Genomic DNA, 25,306 nt, shown 5'->3' with positions numbered 1-25,306 from the left:
GTCTTCCAAGTACTGGGATTACAGGCGCGCACCACGTTTTCTTTTTTAGCGGAAAGTTCTCACATACATTAAAATCCCCGTAGCCCGTGGCTGAACAGATCCCGCTCTCTGTTTTGCTGTGACTCTTCCTGCTTCATAACCATCTGGTGCCAATTTTATTAATGGTAGAATGAGATTCAAATAAACTTTCCTCCAGAGAAAGGACAAACCAGGCAACTTGCCAGGACAGAGGAGTAAAAACACAATGAAACCTCGGGCTGGAAGGCGGCCTCGGGGCCGCAGCCTCTACCCGCCGGTGCGCGAGGCGGTGGGCACAGGGCGCCCGGGCCCTCCACACTTTGACAGTGGAGGGCGGGGACGGGCCAGGGCGAGGCTTGAACGCGGTCATCCCTGAAATGTGTGATGGCCGTCTTTCCGGGTGCTCACCGGGTCTCGCCCGAGTCACAGAGGTTAACTGTCTCTCCAAGTGCAAACCCGCAGGCCTTCCTTACATGGCGCGTCCTCGGGAGACCTCTCCGCGCTCCCCCGCCCTCACCCGAGCTGGCAGCGGCTTCCTAGCATGTGTGTTTACAGAAATACCAGTAGTTGCTGCGTGCCCCTCGCCCTGTGATTAAGCCTTGCCAGAAGTTCCTGCTGGATCAGGAATAGATCGCTGAGAAATGCGGGGCGGTGGCGGCGTGGGGCTGGCGCCATCCAGCGGCCATCAGGGGTATCGTGCACCAGGTGACAAAGACCTCTGAGCGCCCCTGCCGGGGGAGGCCCCTCGGGCCTCTTGCTCCGTGGAGGGCCTGGAAGAGGGCACCACAGGGCACAGGGCCGTGCGTCACACGGGATGTGTTTGGACTGGTGTGTGCGTGTGTGCTGGAGACTAAACTCTACTTCTACTCCATTCTACTTCTGAGCCATATATACCTACAGCCCAACCGATTTCATTTTTTTATTTTGAAATAGGGTCTCGAGAAGTTGCCGAGGACCTCGCTAAGTGGCTGAGGCTGGCCTCACACCCATGACTCACTTCCAGATGCGCGCCACCCTATCCAACTGCGACTTGACAGCACCTACCTTGAACACTTGACAGATGCTGTCCTGTGACCCCGGCCCGGCTGTGGGAGGCGGTTCACGGCCAGCCTCAGCGACTTAGTGAGCCTCTGCAACTCAGTGAGACCGTTTCAAAATAAAGAATAAAAAATAGAGTTGGGGGTGGAGTTTGGAGGTAGAATGTCCCAGGGTTCCATCCCCAGTACTGGGGAAAAAAAAAAAGTTATCCTATAAACAAATACCAAATAAATACCACTATTTATGTATGTATGCTCTGGGATGGAGCCCGGGCGCATTCTATATCCAAGCTACAGCCCAAGCATTTGTATTTATTTTGTTGGGGAGAGTGCTGGGGAATGAACCCAGAGGCATTCTATTTCTCAGCTACACCCCCAGGCCAATTTTTTAAAATTTGGAAACAGGGTCTCACTGAGGTGCTGAGAAAGTCAATAGGTTGCTGAGGCTGGCTCTGAACCGTGATCCTCCTGTCTCAGCCTCCCAAGTACTAGGGTTACAGGTATGTGCCACCACTCCTGGCATATTTTAAACAGGGCCTTGCTAGGTTGCTGCGGCTGGCCTTGACTCTGCAATCCGCAACCCTCCTGTCTCCGCTTCTCAAGGACTGGACTTACAGGCATGTACCACTACATCCAGCTACCACGTACCATTTCTAAGTAATATATATCTACCACGCATCGTTCCAATTCATGTATCATTAATTCCTCATGATTATGTAATTCTTTCCCTTTCAAAGCACCCACCCACACACATTATGGATGTAATTCTTCAAAATCACATGAAAGCCGGGCGTGGTGGCGCGCACTTGGAATCCCAGTCAGTACTCGGGAGGCTGAGACAGGATTGCAGGTCGTAAGCCAACCTCAGCAGTTTAGTAAGGCCCTCAGCACCCTAGTGAGGCCGTTTCCCAACAATAAAATAAAAAGGCTGGAGTGTAGCTCAAAGCTAGAATGATTCCAACAACAGGCTCCAAAACAGAGACAAGTGCCACGTGGGCTTTACCCAAATCACAATGGACAGAGATGACCCTACTGGCTTTTGTTTGGATTCGCACAGTTCAGGGCTGTGCGGCTGCGGCGGGCTCACGCCCCCGCCCACCCTCCCGGTTAGAGCCAGCGCCAGCACAGCTCTGTGAGCACCTTTCGCCTTCACGCCCAGCACAGGCACACCACCAAGTCTTTGGTAGGAATGGTCTGCTTTATTTTTACATAGTTTCTGCAGACCCTGCTTTAGTAAAATTGCACGTTTTCGCTCTTTAGAGAGGCTTCATGTATTAGTCTGTTCGGCTGCCAAAACAAAAAAGACCATAGACTGGGCAGCTTAAGCATCAGAAGTTTATTTCCCACGGCTCTGAGGCTGGAAGTCCAAGTTCGGGGCGCGGGCAGGCCGGCCTGGGAGGCCTCTCCCTGCAGAGGGATGAGGAGGGCCTCTCTTCAAGCTCTTAGGAGGCCAGCACTGTATCGACGCGGCCTGGCCTGTGCCCTCACTTAACCGTTGCCTCTTGGAAGCCCTGTCTCTGATCAGCTGCGGTGGGGTCGGGGCCACTGCCATCCCTCCGGAGGACATGACTCTTCAGCAGAACGTCATCCCGAGGCGACGGCACCATGACGTGTACCACAGAGGCGGTTACTTCACACAGGACTGCTGCGGCGACGTCTCGGGGAATGCGCACGCCTCTTCCTGGCGGGAGGGAGTCCCACTATGATACAGGTTCCTTTAAACTGCATTTTTGAGCATAGACGCTCCACCTGAACTGCCATAGTTTAAAGACTAAAAATTAGCTAATGGCTCTATGCTCTGAAGTTCAAAACTAAAGCGATCAAGAGTTCTGAAAACAAACCAAAAAACTTTATTTACAAAAGTAAATTGTAACTCAGTTTATGTATCATATCACGTCAGCACTGACAGCAACACTCTCTGGAATACTGGAAATACGTATGTTAGGGTACAGCACGGTGATACGGCTCGTTCCCCCGTCGTAGCACAAAGCGTAGAAGCGTCTTTCGCTCTGACAAGCAGGGCACGCTGCAGGGCAGGCTGCAGGGCAGGGCTGTGCCAGGCGGTCACAGGACCATGGGCTGTGGGTTTCCCAGGAGCAGGGGAGCCAGTCTGAGCAGGGCGCGCACCGGTATCTTCAGCTGCTTGGATCTGAAGAGGAGTTCTGCAAAGCTGGTGCTCCCTGCGGAGGCAAGCGGGCCCGTCATGGTCTGGAACACGCGGCCCGTCAAGGACGCTTCGGGGCGCCCTGCAATACTGCCACCCCATGATGACACCTCGACTGTGAGTCCCCGATGTGCTTAACATAGGATGATGTGGACATGTAAGCGTGTCCACTCTGTACTCAGAAAACGGCCTCATGGAACTACTAATACTGCTTGACTATGCAGTTATTTAAATGTAATTAGTAAATGTGCCTACCTTTGCCACTACTTAAATGATTCTTTTCTTACTGGCTCTAATGCTGTAACTGCTCATCCATAAACTCAACCCTTTGCCAGAAAAAGCACACAGAGCTGGGCTGGCAGCCACGCGCCTGGGAGGACCTGGGAGGCCGAGGCGAGAGGAGCGGAGATTCGCACCCAGCCTCAGCAACTCAGGGAGACCCTGTTTCAAAATGGAAAATAAGGTAGGGCCGGGAGTGTAGCTCAGAGGTAGAATGGGTTCAACCTCCAGTACCACAGATAAATATAGTTTTTGTTGTTGGTTTTTTTTTTTTTGTGGGTCCAGGGATGAAACCCAGGGGCATTTGACCTCCGAGCTATACCCTCTGCCCCGTTTTTTATTCTTTATTTTGAAACAGGGTCTCACTAAGTTACAGAGTGCCTAAGTAGCTAAGGCTGTCCCTGTCCGCGAGCCACAATCCTCTGGTCTCAGCCTCCCAAATGCTGGGATTGCAAGTGTGCGCCACTACGCCCGGCATAAATAGTTTTTAAAAGCACAGGCTGAGCTGGGCGACAGCAGAGGCCCTCCCGGTTCTGCTGGGTTAACTGCGGGCCTGCTGCCCGTTGGCGCCACGCCCAAAGCCTCCTCACACGTCGGCCCTGGCACTGCCGCCGTGCAGTCCCATCCGCGGCCTCTCCTGTGTGCACACACAGTTAGAATTTGGTGGGCGCCCGGAGAAGCACCCGAGGCCTCCGCGCCCGCCGCCCTTCCTGCCCGGGACTCACTCGGGAACTCCGGGCAGTGGCGGCACGGCAGCCTAGGGAGGGCCGCCAGCCAGCACGCCCCGTTCTCTCGGGCCGCCCGCCCGGCAGCAGTCGCCATCGGCTCCTTTAAACAGCCGCCCAGTGCACTCTGTGGAACTTGCGGTTTGGTTTTGCAGGAAAGTCAGCCCAACTCGAGGGCTTCACCGTGGCCACAGCTAGGTCCCCACAGGGCCTCTCTAACAGAGGCTCACAGCACCAGCCGTGACCGGCGGAGCCCTCACCGCTCACGGGTGTCCTCTCACCCCGAACTCAGGGCGGGCGGCGACTAGAAAGTGCCGAGGGCAAACCAAGGAGGTGGCTGAATTCATTCTATTCTGTTATTCCTCTCATCACATAAACTCTGTGTTGTTCCCAGATTCTGAAAAATACTAAGAGTAGAGCTGGGCGTGGTGGCGCACACTCGCAATCCCAGCATTCGGGAGGCTGAGACAGGAGGATCGCGGTTCGGGGACGGCCTCAGCTACTTAGTGAGGCCCTCTGCAACTCAGTGAGACCCGGTTTCAAATAAAGAATAACAAATAGGGAGGGGCTGCAGCTCAGAGGTAGAACGCATCTGGGTTCCATATTCAATACCGCAAAAAAAGAAAAATACTAATAGTATCAGGTGCTAATACTATTAATTTTTATACTACTATGAAAAAATGATGTAAACACATGCAAAATTAGGTACTGGTAATTTTAATTTTTCATAATAGTAGAAATTAAGATTATGAGTGGAAAAAAAGGCAGGAAGTAATCAACTAAATTGAAAGGCCAAGTGGTGACTCGGCTGCCGCTTTGTCTGCGGTACTGCGTGGCGGAAGCCAGCCGAGGACCCGCTCGAGAACCCGCCCACCACAGGCGCACTCACCTTCCAGGCCCAGGGGCAGGTGGCGTGGGGCAGGCACAGAGTGGTAGACCAGGAAGCAGGCCAGCATGCTCAGCTGCGCGTCCTCCAGCGGCCGTCCGTGGAGGTAGGCGTGCACACATGCGTCGCCCCCAGCTGCGAGAGGAACACAGCAGGGCTGAGCTGATGCCACAGAGATCACCAGGCATGCGCTGCCTGCTAAGGGCGCAGCCATCCTGACACCTGAGCACGTGGGGCTGGAGCCCTGAGCCAGGGGTCCAAGCTGCAGCCCGCGGGATGGCCCAAGCACGTGTGCATGCCAGCAGCTCCTCGCATGAGGCTCAGACATGGGGACATGCCACAGCGGTGCCAGGACAGGGAACATGAGCACAGGGGGTAAAGCCCGCGCAGAGCGCCCCGGCATACAACCAAGGCAGGCAGGAGAACCTGGCCTGCTGCCGCGCTCCCTTCCCATCCAAACGGCTTGAGAGAGGAGGTGGAAGGCATCGGGACGCCGCCGGGGGCCTGGCAAGAGGCAGGCGAGCAGAGGCCTTGTGGCTAAGCCAGGTTGAGGGCGGGTGTGCCCACAGGCCTGCTGTCTTGGCGTACTCGGGAAGAATGTGTTGTACCAAAAGAATATATATCTATTTATCTATCTGTCTAAAAGAGAAAAAACAGGAGCGTGCTTTCGGAGGCTGGCCGACCTCATCCGAGCACCGTAGCCTCCATTTCCCTGAAGTGACGCAGCCCGTTCTTCTCTAGGGCTGAGAAGAACCCTGCTGTGCAGACGCCGCATCTCCTTTACCGAGACTGGCCCCTAAGTCTCGCGGGGACCCTCCCTCTACGATGGCAACGTGCCAACAGTAGTACAGGAAGAAGCTGAAATGCGACGCTCCTGTAGCTCTGCAAGGCTGAAGACAAGGGCCAGGAGCCCTGAGGGAGCGGGGCGGCTGCAGGCCCTCCGTGGGACCTCTGCTGGGAGCTGGGGCCTGCCCTGCCCGCCCAGGGGGCTGCTGTCTGACGGGAAGCGTGCCGCGCGGGCCAGGGGGCGCCACTACCTTGAAGCCACTGGTCCAGGGTGTTGTCGATGGTGCACTTCACCACGGGGAGGAACTCAGAGTGCATGAAGAGCCCCCGCTTCGGGTGGTTCTGCAGCCGCTCCTGGTGGCTTCTCGAGCTGAAAAACTCTAACACCAGCTTGATCTGCCAAAGCTCAGACGTGTCAGACATCTCTCTTTTGCTAAGTCTTCTTATAGTCTGAAGAGAGAAGACACGGAGATGAACAAGCTCCCCTCCAGGTGGCACCTAGGCTACTTTCCACACGGGCTCAGTGGGCCCCCACGCCGTGCTTGGCCCACATTCTGCAGGCACGGAGCACCTTCCATGTCATAGCACCAACATGTGAGCGCACTCGTGGCCCGCCAACTATGAGTTGTCAGGACCCAGCAGGCCACGGGCAGCACGTCTGGGAAGCACAGGGAGGCAGAACGGCACAGCAGGCATGGCGCCAGGGGCCCCAGGAGGCAGAAGACCGCGCTGCAGTCGCCAGGGCTCCACGTGGGGCGCCTACCATGGAGACCTGCCCGTGACTGCAGAAGGGTGGGGGGCAAGGAGGTAAGGGGGGACCATATGCACCGCCAGCATGGCCATGCCTGGGACCCGGACACTGCGGAGAGGTGCCGGCAGCACAGATCCACACATTCCGGCCCGCTTCCGTAGGGGGGAGCGTGACTTTCAATGAAGAACGGCGCATGCTGTAATCCCAGGACTTAGGGGCTGAGACCGGAGGAGCACAGGATTGAGGACAGCCTCGGCAAGTAGTGAGACTCAGCAAAGTAGAAATAAAATAGGGCTGGGGTGCAGCTCAGAGGCAGGATGCCCTGGGTTCCATCCTAGTACCTCCTCACGCTGAAAGCAGTGCGGGTGCAGACTTGTCCCTTGCATAGATGTATTTCCCCACTCAGCTTTCCACATTATTTTACCATTGGAGATGATGGCTGGTAACTCCTTTCTAGGTCTCACCCCAGAAATCCCAACTGAGTAGGTGTGCAATGGGATTTGAGGGTCTGTATTTTTAATATTGCCAGACAAACTTTAAACAGATTAAAAAGCTACTCACTCAGCTTAACTGCAAATTTAGGTGTGAAAGTAATGCCACTAAAAATCCGCACAGGCTACTAACGAGCCCAAGTGCAGGCCTGCCACACCCTAGGGTCCCCTGCGCTGCCCTGCTGGGCCCTCCGCGGAGCGGCGAGAGGCTGAGCCAGGGAGCTCGGAGCCCGCGCTGCCCTGCACACAGGCTCGCCTGCCTGCTGCCGCCGCGGTCCCCCAGGAGGCCTGCAGGAGGGCGGGTGGCTACGGCAGAGCTTTCGGCTTTTACAGGGTTTCCTCTCTTAGGAATCTGAGGAAGGATGGGCGAGCCCGTCGCCGCGTCTAGCCGGTGGCGGCGCCGTACCTGGTCCATGGCGATGTGCGCAGGCAGCATCTCTGGGGTCTCCTGGGTGACACACTCATAGAGCACAGAGGAGAAGAGGTCCAGCAGCTCCTGCTTCTGTGGAAAGTTAGGACGCTCTGGAGCACGGACACACAAAGTCCAGGGACCACCGTCTAACGGCCAACGCGGCCCATTCTTAACCTCTATGGCCAAAGATATACAACCTCTAAAAACCACAGCTCACCAGACACCAAGTCAAACACAAAACTAAGACCCCGCCCCAAGGGACACGAGGGACGGCGCACGGTGTGAGTAGGGCGGAGTGGGCCGGCAGGACGTCAGGGAGCTTCCCCTCGGCCGGGCAGGGCGGGAAAGCCCCAGGAGGGGCGCCGGCACCCACACAGGCGCGGGACGAAGACTGCCCAAACACGTCCAGGCGTGTGCGGCGTCAGCGGAGGCCCGGGGCGCACGCACACACCCGGCCCTTGCCAGCCAAGTGGCCCAGGGCCGGCGACATCTCTGATGGCAGTGTCCTCATCTGGGAGCCCAGGATGGTAAGCCATCTACCGCCAGGCCGGCACTAAATGAGGAAATCAGGTGCTCAGCAGAGTCCAGTGCACGGGAGGGAGGAAGCGCCCTTCAACTTCTAAAGCGCCCACGTTACAAGGAGCAGACTCTTGAAGAGGTGCCGAGGCCACGCCTGTGGGCAACAGCCCACAGCACTGGGGCATCTAACTCCCACACGGCAGCTATGGCCAAGCACCCCGGGCACCCTGGAATCCTCGAGACAGAAAGAAGGGCTCTAAGCAGGCAGCCAAACTAACCAAAGTACATGTAATGCTCACGAGAAGTATGAACGGTGCATGCGCTGAAAACAGACCAGTCAAGCTGGACACGTTACTCCCATCAGAGCCATGTCTGAGAAGCTTTAAGTGTTTTCTCATTAAGGTAGGATGTTTCTGTTGTTTCTCCCGAGTTTAATAGTTTGAGATCATGGAAATACATACTTGCCAAGCAAAACCCGCCTAATGCATGCCGTCGATCTCAAAGACAGACCGGGGTGTACAAGGGCAAAGTCTAGGCCAGAGCGGCCATGCTCACTCACCTGGCCCATGTTCACAGACGGTTTGCAGAAATACTCAGCAAACGACAGAAGTGCCGGGTCCGAACTGAATGCTGAAATCGTTTCTGGCTGCAAAACAAAGCTGATGTTAGTATGATCATTTGTCTTTCAATGTGAGTGTGATACTTTTTAATCTTTCTGCCCAGCCAGTGCAAGCAGCTCCAAGACTCTCCTCCCCTCCTTCACACAGTGCTCCCATACACCCAGGACGACACAAGCCTGCCGGAGCCCCATCACACAGTTCTGCTGAGAGGCGACACAGCTTTCCCAAGCTCAGACGAGCTGCTCACACATCAAAAGGCCAACAACACCCGGGCGCGGTGGCGCACGCTTGTAATCCCAGCATTTGGGAGGCTGAGACGGGAGGATCAACGGTTCGCAGACAGCCTCAGCTAATACTTAGGCCCTCTGCAACACAGTGGCACCCTGTTTCAAAATAAGGACTAAAAAATAGGGCTAGGGGTGTAGCTCAGAGGTAGAATGCCCTTGGGCTCCATCCCTAATACCACACACACACACACACCAAAAAAAAAAAAAAAAAAATTGACTGATTTGAGGGTTTATAAGTAAAATTATTAAACTAAATATTTTCTACCTGTTTTGTATGTGCATGTGTAATACTGTGATTAAACCCAGAGGCCCTCTAGCTCTGAGCTACACCTTCAGCCCTATTTTATTATTTTTCAAATTTTGTCAATAAGTTGCAAAGGGCCTCACCTAGTTGCTAAGGCTGGCTTCGAACCTACGATCCTCCTGCCTCAGCCGCCTAAGTACTGGGGTTACAGGCCTGTGCCACCACGCCCAGTTCCAAATGCTTTTCCTAGTGTTACGATATTCTGTGACCGTCCTTGCCACTCCACGCAAACCTCGGAGCACTGGTGGACTGCCCCTGCTGCGGCACTGCCGTCATGCAGACAGCGAAGGGACCCAGCGGCACTCGGGTTTTGCGGCCTGAGTGATGAGGGGAAGCGAGAGGGTCTGGGCCCGCCAACCTCCCTCCCGCCCAGGCTCTGGCCACACTACCTTGAAAGCCCGGGCTTCCGTGTTCCTATTGGCCACAGTCTGGGCCAACAAGCTCTGCCATCCCATTGGGTCTTCTTTGTAGGAGAGCTGGCCCGCCCTGAGCTTAACATACAGAACCCCATCCTTGGAAAGGATGGACCTGAAAGGGAAAGGGAGTTTACTGTGAGCTATGGCTGGCAGCTCCTGGCTAGACAGCCGTGCTTCCAATGCCGGCTTAGGGATGACGTCTCTGCCTGGCACTCGAGCACGCGAGGTTTACTAGTCTAAGAGTAAACCCGTCCCTGTGAGACGCCTGCGGTCAAGCTCCAGCCTCGTGTCGGGTCTAGCTGCCCTGAACCTGTTCGATGAAAAGGCATCCTGACTACCCGCTCACGTGTGAGCCGCGTCCAACACTCCTCAGCACTATGCATTACCAACTAACACCACTAACTGGCTTGCGGCCGGTAGTAACCTTGCAAATCTAAAGGCAGAACAAGGAAACCAGTATTACCCAGAGAGTGGAGAAAGAAAACTGAAGCCAAACTAAAAAAAAAAAAAGTTTACTTATTGAAAATTTAAAGACCTGCACACTACCTATGGTATAAAATCATAATCTCTAATCACTCACCTGTATCTACTTACATCCCAGAGCAATCAGTGTAATCTTAAGTTTATGAGAACAGCCTAACAGAAGGCCCAGCGCAGGCGCCTGGCCACGTCGCCGTCAGCGGCGTGGTCCCTCCGCGGACCTGTCACAGCCTTGCTTACACTGCAGCTTACACCACTGCACTGAGACACCCCATGATTATCTCAAGCTAAGCCTCTTCAAGCTTCTCAATGAGTACACAAAAATATTTAGGGGTTGACTTCTAAATTAGAGCTTTTCTAACACAATTTCTGTTTCAAAGAGAAGTCCGCTTTATTCAATGCATGTCCGACACACGAGCCCGGACGAGACAAAGGCGCAGAGCAGCACGGGGAAGCCGAGCGCCGTGCACTCCGCTCTAGTCCACGCAACTCCCAAGGCTGTGCCTGACAGGTCAGCGTACTCACTTCAAGTGCTGTGTCCCCCTGCTTAGATCTATGAGCAGCTCCCAGTACCTCGGGCCTTTAACTTTAATCTGCCAAAGGAAACGGACACAGTCAAAGGAAAGCCACGCTGCTCCGAGGCGGGGACGGGGACGACACAGGAGGCTGGCAAGACGCGCTCTGGGACCCACGGGGACATGGCGCCGGCCTCACTCCTCGGGCTGTGCCGCCCGCTGCCACAACACGCGCGGGAGGCAGGTTTGCATGCGGGGCCTCCAAGGTTGCACTACTGTTTGGGCTCACCTCTCGCGCAGACCTGAGCCATCGTCAACTCACCTGCTTTAGAAGGTGCAGCTCTGGGAGAAGGGTAGGAGCCATCAATTCCTCTTTGGTTTGTTCATACCACTGAGTGCCCTTTACCAAGGTAAAAGTGCAGCCACAGTTCACTGGGTGGTCAGCGGAAACCACAGTGAAGAAACATCTACACTCTACACCCCACGCAGTCTGTATGTACGGAGAAGTGGCAAAGCCTCTCTGACCCCGCGGCCTGAAGGGCAGTCTGCGCCTCAGGAGCACAGCTCGCAGGTCAGGCCACCCTGTGACCTGCACGCTGGGACCTGCGCGCACATGTCCCTCTGGAGTGAGCCTGCCCAAGGCCACTGTCAGCTCCACCACCCTCCACAACCACACCCGCCCCCAGAGCATCTGCGCCTGGCTGGCCAACGACACAACACCGTACCACCTTGCTCTGTGCCAGAGACTAGCAGGATGTGGGCGCGCCGAGGGAACCTAGTCACCTGCTGGAGGAAGGGCGCGTGAAGTGCGACCCACCTGTGCGTCTAAATAAAGTCTCTCGTCAAATAGGCTCTTGCTGGCTGGCTTTCAAGAGTGCAGCCAGCAAATCTAAGAATAACTAACTCAACAGCTGCTTGGAGCACCACTACCAGCTGTGTCGAGCCACCAGGAATGTCTTCAAACTATAAGACTGGAGGAACTGGTGCTTGACCAACCACACTCACACATGCGGCCTGGCCGCACACATGCGGACTTGGGAACTCTCAGCGTGGGGGCTGAATTCAGGGCCTCAAGCATCGGTGTTCTACCTCTGGGCTACACCCCCAGCTCTTTTTTATTTTGACACAGAGTTTCTCTAAGTTGCTCATGGTGGTCTCAAACTAGCAGTCCTCCTGCCCCCACCTCCCAAGCAGCTCCAGGGCTGGGAAGCTTTAATTTTTGTGAGAGTTCAACTCATTACACAACACTTTAACCAACAACCTTTTTAAAATATTTTGACTGCAAAGATGGAGGAGTGATAATAAAAATACAAACAAGGACGGGAGCCAAGAACCACCTTGTAGGTAACTTCCAGGAGGGCATAGCAGGGCGTGTTGGTGTCCACGTCCACGGGCACCAGGAGCCGGGGCTCTGCAGCCAGCACGTAGAGGTGCCGGAGTGCCTGGAGATGGTACCTGTGTGGGAAATGGGGCTGAGGCGCTGGGCACAGCGGGCTCCTGGGAGGAGCGCTCTGGAGGAAGACAGCTGCCATGGGCCAGCAATCCTCCTTCTAAAAGGATGCCTTCTTCCCCAAGATTTCCTTGCCTGAGCTTTTAGTTAAGATGCCTTACAAGAAAGAAAAGTTGTCTTGATATAAAAATACGTACTAAATAATCAAAACCCAGTCCCTTTCCCATGCCCCTCTGCTCCTACTACTGAGGGTGCACATCCCATCCCACCCCTCCTGCCCCCCCCCAGGACCTTCCACCCCACCCCTAGGGCCCTCCCACCCCCAACTTCCATCCCACCCTTCAGGGATCCTCCCAGATCTTGTTTCCTGCTCCAGGCAGGTAGAGGAGGGGAGGAAGATGCCAGTTTTCCTCAGACTGCAAACCTTTTCTACATACAAACACTTGCATACAGTTATATGCCCTTGAAATATGCAGTACAACAAAAATTAACGTGTGGGATAATGAAGTATGGTGGACTTCTGAGTTTAGAAGTATTTTGACTACAATGCAAACACAGAAAAATAATTTATATTTTTAGACCCCATAAAAGAAGGATAAATGAGCCTTCAAGGGGTGCTGCTCTACCACTGAGCTACACTTCCAGCCCTTTTTATTCTTTATTTGGAGACAGGTGCTCACTGAGTCGCCAAGGCCAACCTGGACCTTGTTGCCTTAGCCTCCCAGGCACTAGGATTATAAGCAGAGTCACAGCACCAGGCAAGGCTTTGAGTTTTTAGAAAATTGTAGTTGTAAGTCGGGCATACTGAAACATGTCTGTAATCCCAATATTTGGGAAGCTGATACAGGAGGATCACAGGTTCAAGGACAGCCTCAGTAACTTAACAAGACCCTCAGCAACTGAATGGGACCTTGTTTCAAAACAGAAAATAAAATAGGGATGGGATGTGTAGCTCAGCTATAGAATGACCCTGGGTTCAATCCCCATTACCACACGCACACACCCCACCATTCTAAATCCATTAAAAATAAAAGCAATGAAGGTTAAAAACATGGTATCTACAAACTGCATAACGGCTCTCGGTGCCATCAGTGTGGGCTGCTCCGTCCTAAACAGCTAACCCACTAGCACGCGGCCAGCAGACCCGGAGGTGGCTCCACCCACCCACCACGCAGCTGACTTCAAGGCTGAGTCCGAGGAGGCCCAGCAGGCCCCCCAGGTTCCCAGCAGTGCCAAGAGGCTCCAAGCTCTCAAGCCAGCTGTCTTCCTCTCAGCACTGCTCTGCAGCGCACCGCGGCGGGCGCCCAGGCCTGGGCTCTCGAGTGTTCCCGGCACTCTGCAGTGGTGTGGGCGAGCCTTCTCCGGCACCTCCGTGTATCGCGGTGGCCACCCAGATGTCACTCACCAGGAACCAACGTCTTCCCTCCCAAGAGCTCGCTCGTGGAGACTCGCAGGGAGAGGGCACTGGAGGTCACTGAGCTGACAGCGCAGCTTGTGGGCCGCTGTACTGCGGGCGCCCGGCCTACCTCGCCCACCCCAGGCCGGCTTGGGTTCTGCTGCATTTTGTTTTTCTTTCCTCATCGATGTCATTTATACAAAACTCATCAAAATTCTCATAAAAGGGGAAGAATCTGCTCTTGGAACTAGCTGGCAGTAGCAGGGAAGGGAGGCGCCTGCGCGTCCGTGGCTCTCTCCTCTACCTGACGGCTCTGCGCCACCAGAACTGCGCTTGGCTGCTGGTGGCTCGGGCCGCGAACAACAGACTGATCAGGCAGCCGATGTCCAAAGCTCTCTCCCCATCTAGCACTTTAGAAAGAAAACTTGAAAAACTTAGCCAGAAAGACAAGCACGTTTAAGGACCAACAGTGCTATGGTAGCAGTCCTGAGAAACCAAACCACGGCCAGCTCCTCCGGAGGCCTCGAGGCCTGGGCCCTGTGCCCAGCAGCTCCTCCGGAGGCCTCGAGGCACACCACCTGCCGCCCAGCAGGTCCCCCGGAGGCCTCGAGGCAGAGGGCCCTGTGGCCCAGCAGCTCCTCTGGAGGCCGAGGCACACCACCCGCCACCCAGCAGACTCACCGGTTGTCCGTGCTGTGCGCAGGGAAGTGGGGGTAAAGGGCGCAGAGCAGGGCAGCGATGGAGGAGTTGGACGTGCTGAGCGAATACCTGCAAGCGAGCCAGGGCGGGCAGTTACTAGAGAGGCAGGAAGCAGGGCACATGGCGGGCACAGGGAGACGCCCTGATGGCTGGAGGGTCCACGTGTGGGCACTTCCCTTCTCCCCTGAAACTCAAGCCACTTCGAGATCATTTACCACGTAAGGCAGAATCAGCGTCCACCAGTGTTAAAACTTACCCTGAATGAATAAGCGAGCTGAACCTCAACAGCCTCCTAGTGAGGACCATGAGCAGCCCCAGAAACTGCACGTCCCAAGTCCAGCGCCACCTTCTAGTTGCTGGGTGTTTTTTTTTTAAGAGGGTTTTTTTCCATTGGATACTTTAATGCTTTTTCTGTCTCCTTTTTTGTCTTTCTTTTGGTAATGGGGATTAAGCCAAGGGGCATTCTACCTCTAAGTTACATGTTCAACCCAGCTTTCTATTTTTTATTTTGAAACAGTCTAAATTGCAAAAGGTCTCACAAAGTTGCCGAGACTGTCCTCAAACCTGCAATCCTCCTGACTCAGCTTCCCAAGTACTAGGATTACAGGTGTGCATACCATGCCCAGCTTGACCTGTTCTTAATTCTAGAAATTTCTCAAAGCTTGTCAAGAAAAACTCCACACCTTCCTGATAATATCTGTTACATTTGTGGAAAAATGAGTCTCAACAGTTAACTTAGCCATGAAGAAAACCAGCCCCAGGGCTTGCAGAAGTTACGGCAGCAGGCAAAGCCACGCAGCTACAGCAGCGAAGGACGCCTCCCATTCGAGACTGGGCGACGCCAGGCCTGACACATCTCTGCCCCTCAACTGACGCGGCAACAGTGCGCTGCCCATCACCACTGTACCAGATTAGCTACTGTAGGAAATGACAAACTCCAGTATTTATTTGAAAACACAATAGCCAGGCGTGGTGGCGCAGGCCTGTAATCCCCGCGCTTGGGAGACAGAGACAGGAGGATCGCGCAGGTTCGAAGCCAGCCGTGCTGGCTTAGGAGACCCTGTTTCAAAAAAAAATAAAATAGGTCTGGGAGTGTAGCCCGGAGGTAGAAGGGCTTCCAGGAACCCCAGTACCACCAAAAAAACAAAACAAAACAAAACAAAACCCAGGTCACTGAAGGGTCCGTCCCGCTCACCTTCCTCCTCCCAAGAACAGAAGCCCGAGGGCCATGTGGTGCGCCAGGTGGAGCCCGTAGTTCATCTCGCCGCCCGTTTTCATGTGCAGGAAGCGACAGAGCTGCAGAACCTTGAGGCTGCCCGAGCCCGCCATGACCATGGCCAGGGCCAGCAGCACCACGCTCAGGCACGTTTCCAGGTTGTAGGGCCCTGTCTGAGACACGAGGCGACGGCGCTGGGACTGCGCTGCGCAGCCCCGTCAGCAGCTCGGCCAGCCACTGGGGCTGCCAATGCTGGCAACTTAAAAACTAAAACAAGCACCTTCCGTCATACGAAGTGTGAGCGCAATACAGAAAATAAAGTATCAGGAAGGAATAACAATCACTTGGACTACCACTGTCCAATGAGAACTGGCATTAACATTTGTGATTTCTTTGCCTCTAATGTTTTTCCTACACATATTTTCAAGTGAAATTGAAATACTACTATACACTACATTTAACCATTTTAGTAACCTTAATTACATAAGCAATCTTCACACCCAAAAAAGTCTGAAGCATGACTGATAGGTCCAATGTATAAAAATCTATGAATATGCAATATTAAACTGATTTAACTTGGGAATTTCTGATGTTCCCAGTATTTCCATATTACAAGTAATACTGCATAAGTCTGTGTGGTTTGCACCAGGGAATAAAATCTTATCACCAGAGCAGCAATGACTCAAAAGCAACTGGATCTTTACAAAGTCCTAACTTTTTTTGTAAAGAAAATTCCCAACATTCAGTTCTGAGCCAGAACACGAGGAGAGATGACAACTGTTGAATGCTCTGCTCTCTGCATCTTTCAAGGATAATCACTTTCCCACCTAGCCTAATTAACATTCCAAAACAAAAATGCAAAGATAAGCCAAAGCTTATCAAAATAAGCCAATGCTTAACAAAAATGCCAAGATAAGCCAATCTCAGAGGTATCTTATCTTGACTAGTATCTGAATTTTCTTTGAGTTTTATTCTATTACCAAGGAGAATCATAAAAAGACTTACTACAGAAGCATTAGGTGCAGACAAATACGTCATAAAATCTTTTGCAAATTTATGCTGAAAAAAGAAAAAAAATGTCAAAGTTAAAAGCATCTTAAGGATTTGATTAAAAAAATAAATAAATAAACCAAGATATTTCTTACCAAACAATTGAATGCTGATAAGTTTTCTGAGCCAGCAAATCGAAAACCCAGGGACAAGCAGGCTCCTGCAATGATGTAGACATGTGCTTGCCTACAACAGAACACATGAAATGCAATGTTGTTATCACTTTCCTTTAGAGGACTGTTATCCTGGGGTGGGAACACTGGGGCTCTGCCTCCCAGCTAGTTTTTCTCCTCCTGGGAATGTTCACGTGCACCCTGACCAACCAGCAGAGTCCTGTGTGTATCCTTTCAGCAGAAGCATCTCGTGACCCCTACTGATGAACTTGCCTCTTGTGTTTCACAGGCTCAAAAAAATGTTTTAAAAATTGTTGCAAATTTTAGAGAGGAGTGTGGTGGCGCATGCATGTAATCCCAGCACATGCATGTAATCCCAGCTCAGGAGGCTGAGACAGAAGGATCACACAGGTTCAAAGCCAGCCTCAGCTACTGAGACCTTGTTTCCAAATAAAACATAAGATACGCCTGGGAGTACAGCCCAGAGGTAGAAAAGCCCTGGGTTCTACCCCCAGTACCATTTAAAAAAAAAAAAATTTGTTGCAAATTTTATTTATTAATTTTTTTTGCGGGTCTGGGGATGGAACCCAGGGTCATTCGACCTCCGAGCTACACCCCCTGCCCTATTTTTTATTCTTTATTTTGAAACCGGGTCTCACTAAGTTGCAGAGGGCCTCACTAAGTAGCTGAGGCTGGCCGAGAACCGTGATCCTCCCGTCTCAGCCTCCCGAATGCTGGGATTACAAGCGTGCCCACCACGCCCAGCTTGTTGCAAATTTTAAATGAGAAGGACAAAAGAGGAGCGAGTTCAAGTTAAATTTCCAATACTGAACAGGGCATGGTCATCCATGCCTGCAATCTCAGTACTTGGGAGGCTGAGACAGGAGGATCACAGATTTGAGGACAATCTCAACAAATAGTGAACTTTCAATCAACCCAGTAAGAAGCTGTTTCAAAATGAACAACCCTGACAACTGTAAATTGTTAATAAGACGTAGGCAGAACAAAATCCTTCTGTCTCTAAGCTATCAGCCAAGAGCTGCAGCCAGGACTGACCCTGGTTAGCTAAGAATTGGCTATCAGCCCAGCTGAACACTGACTGTTAAAACCCAACACCTGTGCTTAAAAAGTTTAAGCTGATGTGGTCAGTGTGGACCAGTCCCCTTGTGCCAGACCGACCTTGCTCAGAAGTCACCCAAACATGTAGCTACTAAGTAGTTCCCCAACCCTACCCTAACCACCATAAAAGTTTGTCTAGCTGCTGCTCCAGGCTCTCAGTACGCATCCACCGTGTTGGTGAGGTCTGAGAGTCCAAGCTAAGCCTTAGTAAAGGCTCTTTGCTTTTGCATAGGGTGACGGTCTCCTGGTGGTCTTTGGGGACTCCTTGAACTGGGTGTTACATAAAAGAGAAATAAGACTGGACTGGTGGTGTAACTTGAAGGTAGAATGCCTCTGGGTTCAATCTCAGTAACATACACACAAAAAACTTCCAATATTGCATTCTGAGGGTAAGAACTCAACACCCAGAGCTTTAAACAAAACAAAACAAACCCAACCTATGGACCTCTGACATACGATGGCCGGAACATGTGGCTTCCAGAATTATTAAAGTCAGGGACAACAGTACTCCTATGTGATGTATTTCAGCTTATGCTACCATCATCTGTATTATATATAACATCACTTACGACAGAGTTTCCAAATTTAAATCCTCTGAGCAAGGCAATTCGATTTCACTCAGAGAGATGCTATTTTCTCTTATAATCTGTCAAGACAAAAAGCAAGAACACTTGAACATCACTGTTCTATTTACAGATATTTAATAATGTGAAGAATGGTTAGGGCTATATCCACATCAAAGAGCTTCACCACTATTTTATTCAAAGGATATATTTTAGTTACATTGAATACAATCAAATTTTAAATCTAAAATAAGTGCGTAAGTACATTCTGAGTGAGTCAACTGGAATACAAATGAGATGACTGCAGATCCGGGGCAAGAGGGAGAGAAGGGGAAGGCGGAACCCAACAGAGACGCCCTTCTTCCCAGGGTGTCTATGGCAGAGAGCCCACCCCTCAGAGCTGAGCCCCTGGCTAATTACCCACGCTAAGCTACACCGATACGTCAGGCAATGTAACTATCGCTCAGATCGACAGTGCAGGAAGTGAACAAGTTGCCAAAAACTCTACACAGGCTACCTAGTTTTAACAACCAACAGATTTGAACCTTTTCTCCTAAAAAATACAAATAAAAATGTGTGTGGGAGCACAAGCCTGTAATCCAGGACCTGAGAGGCTGAGACAAGAGGATTATACGTTTGAGGCCAACCTCATCAACTTAACAAGACCCTGTTTCAGAAAAAAATAAAAAGGGGCCAGGGGTATAGCCCAGAGGTGGAACAACCCTGGGTTCAATCCCCAGTACCTAAATAAATAAATAAAAATAAACAAAAGGTCTATATAATTAGATTCTAAGTGTATTAATGCAAGTACAAAGTATAAAAGTGAAACACCGAAGATGTATTCGTTCTTTTCAGAAGACTGCTCAGGAAAATAACACTTCAGGATACTTTCTCAAAGAAAGAAAGAAATGTTCACCAATCACTAACGACAGAATCGTATGTCCTGAACACCAGCAGACTGGCGTCAGAGACAAGCAGCGCGTCGGTGTGTGGTAGAGGTGGTGACTGCTCCCATCTTCTTTCCTTCCTTTTGAGACTCTGACTTTGAGTGCTCTCTGAAGAGCTGACATCACCCAACGCGAGTGACTCTTACCTGCGTGGACACCTGGTTACAGCATTCGTCCATCCTCAAGTGTGTAGTAGAGCGTCATAGGGATGGAGGTTTCTACTGTCAAAGTGGGCATTTCTAAGCTCCTGTGAGTCCTTCAAAGAGCAGGCACCGTGGAGCCTGAAGGCCTGGCTTACATCCCAGCAGAGCCACCTGCGAGCTCTGAGGCCAAAGGCAAGTCTCCTACCTCTCTGACTCGTCTATAAAGGAGCACAGCACTGCTGCCCCTTTCTAGGTGTCTGTAAGAATTACAGTTCTCAATCCACCGAAGTGCTCAAAATCAATGCGTACACAGAGTGAGTCCCCTTGAGTGTGAGCAGTTATTAATCTGAGCACCCTTGTTCCTAACGCTACACTGCAGCATCGTGAAGGGCCTGATGGTGAACAACTGGTGGGGAAACACCCTCCTGAATCTGCTCCTCTGTCATTTTTGTACAGTCTCCTCAAGTTAAAAAAGAAAATCAAATTAGAAGTGAAGCAGGGCATGGTGGTGCATGTTTATAATCCCAGCATTAGGGAGGCTGAGACCAGAGGATCGCAGTTCACGGCCAGCCTCAGCTACTCAGTGAGACCCTTTGCAACTCAGTGAGACCCTGTTTCAATAAAGAATAAAAAATAGGGCTGGGGGTGTAGCTTGGAGGTAGAATGGCCTGGGGTCCTTCCCCAGTAACACACACACACACACACACACACACAAAATAGGAGTGGTCTAAGGAAAAGATACAATGACTTAAGAACAGTTGAGGTACACAGGAAATAAGCAAAGGACCAAGCTCGTGTCTTGTGCAGGGCCCAGGCCAAGGCCCTGAGTTTGGAGGTCTGAAGGGCGAGGCTTTGGCTTACCCCGCCTCTCGCTGGCTGGGTGATCCGGGCACGCCTGCCCTTGCCACGTAACAGCAACATCTACCCACAGTGGACTAACTGGGAGGAATTACCCCAGAAGCCCGAATCACAGCAGCTCAAACCTGGAACCTGCCCAGGTGTCCAAAGAGGGACTGGGAAGAGCAGCCGTGGCCCATTCACACAACAAAGCAGCACCGAGAACACGGGCGAGCTGCCGCGATGCCCCAAGAATGCCTGGGCATTCTGAAGGCCACTCTGCAGCTTTGAAATTCACCCAAAAACAATTTAGATCAAGGATTAAATTGTTAAATGATGGGTTTGATTTTAAACAAGTTTAAATAGGAAAACACTCATTGGTTAGTTATAAGGGGGTCAGTCGCGTGCGCCCTTACGTACACGTTTACACCAGTGAATTAATATACTCTGGGGAAACAGACTGCCGGGTGTCTTGAGGGTGAGAGTGAGGAGCAGTGAGTGTACAGACGAGATAAAGGGCGCGGGGACACAAGTGTGCTTCCTCAGGCACATGGTCTGGCCAAATTTTACAGTGTACTTCACGGTATGCACATTTTATCTTAAAAGAAAAATGTCAATAATGTCAACTAGTTAATGCTATGCATACTGAAACATTAGAGCGAAGGCCACTCTGCCGCTTTGAAATTCACCCAAAAACGATGATTTAGATCGAGGATTAAATTACTAAATGATGGATCTGATTTTGAACAAGTTTAAATAGGAAAACACTAATTGGCTAGTTATAATATTTGATGTAGAGCTTTCACAAAGGAGTCTATTTTTAACTAACATACTTGGCTTATTTAATAAGTTATGAAATAATTGAAGCAAGTTATAGAAAAATCTAAAATTGTCACAAATTAAAATAAGAAAATTCTTATTTACAGTACTCTAGTATAATTTTTTAAAACTTCAATTTCTAAGAATCTAGGGCCAAAATAGAAGGCTGAGGCCTGTGATCAGTACACAGTTTTAAAACAAAAGTTCCTCTGTCTTTATTAAATAACTGAATAATCAATATTGTCTGTCTTTTTTTTTTTGGTGGTGGTACTGGGGATGGAACCCAGGGGCTTTCTACCCCTGGGCTATACTCCTAGACGTTTATATTTTATTTGGAAACAGGGTCTCATTAAGTTGCTGAGCGCCCTAATAAGTAGCTGAGGCTGGCTTCGAACCTGTGCAATCCTTTCTCAGCCTCTGAAGTGCTGGGATTACAAACATGCGGCACCACAGCCAGCCCAATATTGTCATTCTAAGAAAACATATTCTGTAGAGTTTTGAAAAACCCCACAAGAAATCATAATTTTTGCTCTTAAAGATATAATATAGCTGGGCGTGGTGGCGCACGCTTGTAATCCCCGTGTTTGGGAGGCTGAGACAGGAGGATGGTGCAGGTTTGAAGCCCAGCTGCACTGGCTTAAGCGACCCTGTTTCCAAATAAAATATAAAATAGGTCTGGGAGTGTAGCCCAAGGTAGAAAGCCTCCGGGTTCCACCCCCAGTGCCACACACACACACACACACACACACACACACACACACACACACACGATCTATATTGCATGTACTTACTTGAGGAACATTGCTGTCAACCCACTTGGAATTTGGTAAAATATCATCCCACAAAATCAGGCATCGAGCAAGTGTCTTAAAAACGTATTCAAGAAAAAAATCAATTAGAGCAGGCAAAGTTTATAGCGCTTATAACAGTAATAACATAAAACAAAACTATTTAAGAATTAGTCCCCAATTGATGGCAATTTTTAAAGTAAGTATATAGATTCAAGCTAACCCACCCACTAAAATATGTAGGCCTCACAACAACAAAAAAATTGCCTTCGTCACCATTAAGGCATGGTGGGGTTGGAGATTTTGAATTTGCTCTGTAAAGGAGGACTCAGACTGAGAAGGACACGTGGCTGTCTAGACGTTGTAATGTAATTCCACATGGTAAGTTAAGAATCAAAACAGGAGAGGGGAGTTCTGGGCAAATGACAGATATGTCACTCTAACCTTAACAACATCATCACAGCCTAATAATAAAAATGTAAACAGAGCAGTTAATATATTCTTAGCCACTTTTTAAAGAAAGTTTTGAACAATAATACAAGAAACTGAAATGTTACTCCAGGTATTTTGTATCAATGTGGTTATCTTTCCTAGAACTATTAAAAAGTCATATGTGGGAAATTTCAAAGAACACTGCCAGTCAGATATACTCAATGAATTAAAGAACAAGAGGCAGCCTATAACCCTAGGACTGAGGAGGCTGAGATGGGAGGCTGCAGGTCAAGACTGGCCTCAGCAACGTAGTGAGCCTCTCAGCAACCTAGCAAGAACCTGTTTCCAAATAAAAAATAAAATAGAGCCAGGGGTGTACTCAGAGATAGATGCTCTAGTGTTCAATCCCCAGTGCCATCAAAAAACAAACAAACAAATAAATAAATACAGAGCAAGCCCTCTTGTAAAGGCATTTGTATTTGCAAGCTGAATTTAAGAACTATAATTAAGCTTTCCTCATGTCAAAAGAAGTGAAAACTAACAAAGTACCATACCCTCAGTAAGAGGAATTCTGGCTTCACAAAGTCTAACAGATACATGGTGTCAGGAGCTCGGAGCCAATCTGCTATGGATCTGGTGGAAGAGGAGACCAGCGAGGGTTATTGCTCAAGCAAAGGGCCAGTTAACAAGAACACCAGACATGCCGCATGATGGCGCAGGCCTGTAACCCCAGTGCTTGGGAGACTGAGACAGGAGGACAGGAGGCTCGTGGCCAGCATCTTACAGTCTCACCCAACAGTGATATCCTGTTTCAAATAAAAAGTAAAAGAGGGTTGGAGATGTACTTCAGAGGTAAAATGTCCTTGGGTTCAGTACCTAATACCACAACAAAATTCTTCTTCATCATCATCATCATCATCCAGATGTGGTGGCCCACACTTGTAACCCTAGTACTTGGGAGGCTGAGACAGGAGCATCGCAGGTTTGAGGACAGCCTCAGCAAGTAGTGAGGCTCTCATCAACCTAGTGAGCCCCTGTTTCAAAATAAAAATAAAAATAGGGCTGGGCTGGTGGTGTAGATCCAAGGTAGAATGCCCCTAGGCTCAATCCCCGGTACCACAAAAATAAATTAATAAATAATAAATTCTACTTTCAAGTGTCAGTAATAATTAGAGGAGTCTGGGAAGTTGAAAATTTTGGTCATCGGGAAAGTTTTCGAACTGAGCAAAACCACTGTAATAAATGGTAACCAAAATAATACTAAATGCTCTGGTTTAGCCAATCCTCACAATGATATGCAAAATTAACGAGTAGGATCCTGAGCAGTTTGGATTTCAGTGACAGCAACTACAACACAGAAATGAACAGACTGCAGGTCCAGCGGCCACACTCGGGGTGAGTTCAACCAGAAGCAGTGGGGCGAAGGGCTTGCGTGTCAGTAGACACCGTCTCCTGTCCTTGCCTAGCGCCTACGCACTGCAGTCTAAGGACTTACACGGCATCAACGCTGTGAGTAACCTGGAGAGGACCCACAGTACACAGTACACAGGACACGCAGACTCTACGCAAATACTACAAAGGACCAGTCCCTGTGGCTACAGACGGCAATTACACGCTGTCAAACAGCAAACACTGCAAATAGACAAAACACCGTTTTCTAGATAAAACCTAACTGAAGGGAACTGGAGGAGAAGATGAGGCTGCTCGAGCACGGGGATGAACAGCCAGGATGGCGACACGGAGGCCGGAAGGAGGCTGGGCGTGACGGGGAGGGGACAATGGCAGATACCTGTTGTTGGTCTTCAGGTAGATCATAGCCAAAGCCAGAGTAGCACCTGGACAAGTCACGTCCACGTTGATGGTATCCCCCTCCTATGGAAGAACAGCTGCTTATGTAAAGCGATTTGCATTAGAGTCCCTCTGCTGAATCCTAGCCTACGCTTAAAACCCACAAATGTACAACTGTCGGCATGAAAACTATTACTGCCATGTAACTTGGGCGCTTCTGGCGTTCTGGTCTGCTCCGCTTGGACTTACTTTAATCTGGTAGCTTGGGGATTTGCGCCGCCCCCTGTGCATCCCTGCTTGGAAGCGCCTGTTCCCGCCAACCATGTACTGATACAGCTGCTCCGGCACGTTGAGATCAGACATTCCTATCAGATTACTGCCGTGCTGCAAAGCAAAACAGCAGACACAAAAGAAATCTTACAGAGGGAGATCCCTCACACACACCCAGGGCAAACAACGGATGCACGAACTTCAAAGCAAGGTGCTTTAGTTTTTGTTTTCTAATAGAAGCATTACTCATGAGTCCATATTTAAGCTATTAATTCTCATAAAAGTTATATATGTTCAAGTTTAAATATTTCCAGTTTATAAAATAGGGGAAGGCTTCAAAAGAGTTCATAACGCTCACAGTACAGGAAGACATTCACTGTCATGAAATCTGAACTGTGAGTGCCTCCACTGCTGTGCCGTGAGCTTTCCAGCAAAGCTCCCTGTGACAATGCCCTGAACGCTTGCTCAGTGACAGCCACGACTGTGCACGTCTGACACAATCAACTCACATAATTCTACAACCCCATCCGAAAGCTACTAGTAAAACTCCCAATTTTAGCCACATGGCAGCACATATCTATAATCTCAGTACTTGGGAAGCTGAGGCAGGAGGGTCTCAGGTTCAAGGCCAGCCTCAGGAACGCACTGAGGCCTTCTGCAACTTAGTGAGACACTATTTCAAAATTTTAAAAAAGTGATGGGGTGTAGCTGAGATAGAATGCCCCTGATTTAATTACCAGTAAACACACACACACACACACACACACACACACACACACCCCTCCCATGTTATTTATCTATTTATTTACCTTTCTGATACTGGGGATTAAACCCAGGGGCATTCTAACTCATTGTAGAGAGCCTTGCTAAGTTGCTGAGGCTGGCCACAAACCTGATTCTCCTGTTTCAGCCTCCCAAGCACTGGAATTACAAGTGTGCACCATCACACTCAGCAAGACTCCCATTTATAGGTAAGAAAATAGAGG

The 25,306-nt window shown here is 50.4% G+C and overlaps 1 protein-coding gene across 1 annotated transcript in view; it reads right to left on the bottom strand.

The window, feature by feature from the left end:
• Positions 1 to 3,119: 3,119 nt before the first annotated feature.
• The window catches only part of ANAPC1 (anaphase promoting complex subunit 1), a gene marked incomplete at both ends in the record, with an annotated part of 60,875 nt that continues 38,688 nt past the window's right edge, over positions 3,120 to 25,306 (bottom strand). Inside the window, 18 exons of the mRNA XM_080711447.1 lie at positions 3,120 to 3,235; positions 5,113 to 5,244; positions 6,147 to 6,345; positions 7,544 to 7,639; positions 8,628 to 8,714; positions 9,669 to 9,807; positions 10,701 to 10,768; positions 11,013 to 11,090; positions 12,028 to 12,145; positions 14,218 to 14,304; positions 15,431 to 15,624; positions 16,457 to 16,510; positions 16,597 to 16,687; positions 18,303 to 18,379; positions 21,834 to 21,908; positions 22,817 to 22,895; positions 24,052 to 24,134; positions 24,300 to 24,434. Of these exons, the coding sequence (XP_080567573.1) occupies positions 3,120 to 3,235; positions 5,113 to 5,244; positions 6,147 to 6,345; positions 7,544 to 7,639; positions 8,628 to 8,714; positions 9,669 to 9,807; positions 10,701 to 10,768; positions 11,013 to 11,090; positions 12,028 to 12,145; positions 14,218 to 14,304; positions 15,431 to 15,624; positions 16,457 to 16,510; positions 16,597 to 16,687; positions 18,303 to 18,379; positions 21,834 to 21,908; positions 22,817 to 22,895; positions 24,052 to 24,134; positions 24,300 to 24,434 (1,908 nt within the window). The remainder of the gene's footprint in view (positions 3,236 to 5,112; positions 5,245 to 6,146; positions 6,346 to 7,543; positions 7,640 to 8,627; positions 8,715 to 9,668; positions 9,808 to 10,700; positions 10,769 to 11,012; positions 11,091 to 12,027; positions 12,146 to 14,217; positions 14,305 to 15,430; positions 15,625 to 16,456; positions 16,511 to 16,596; positions 16,688 to 18,302; positions 18,380 to 21,833; positions 21,909 to 22,816; positions 22,896 to 24,051; positions 24,135 to 24,299; positions 24,435 to 25,306) is intronic.

This window comes from Muscardinus avellanarius, assembly GCF_963383645.1.
Source record: "Muscardinus avellanarius genome assembly, chromosome: 15".
NCBI classification, from domain to species: Eukaryota; Metazoa; Chordata; class Mammalia; order Rodentia; family Gliridae; genus Muscardinus; species Muscardinus avellanarius.
Note: the sequence above shows the minus strand (reverse complement) of the source record. Positions and strands in the feature narration are given on the sequence as shown.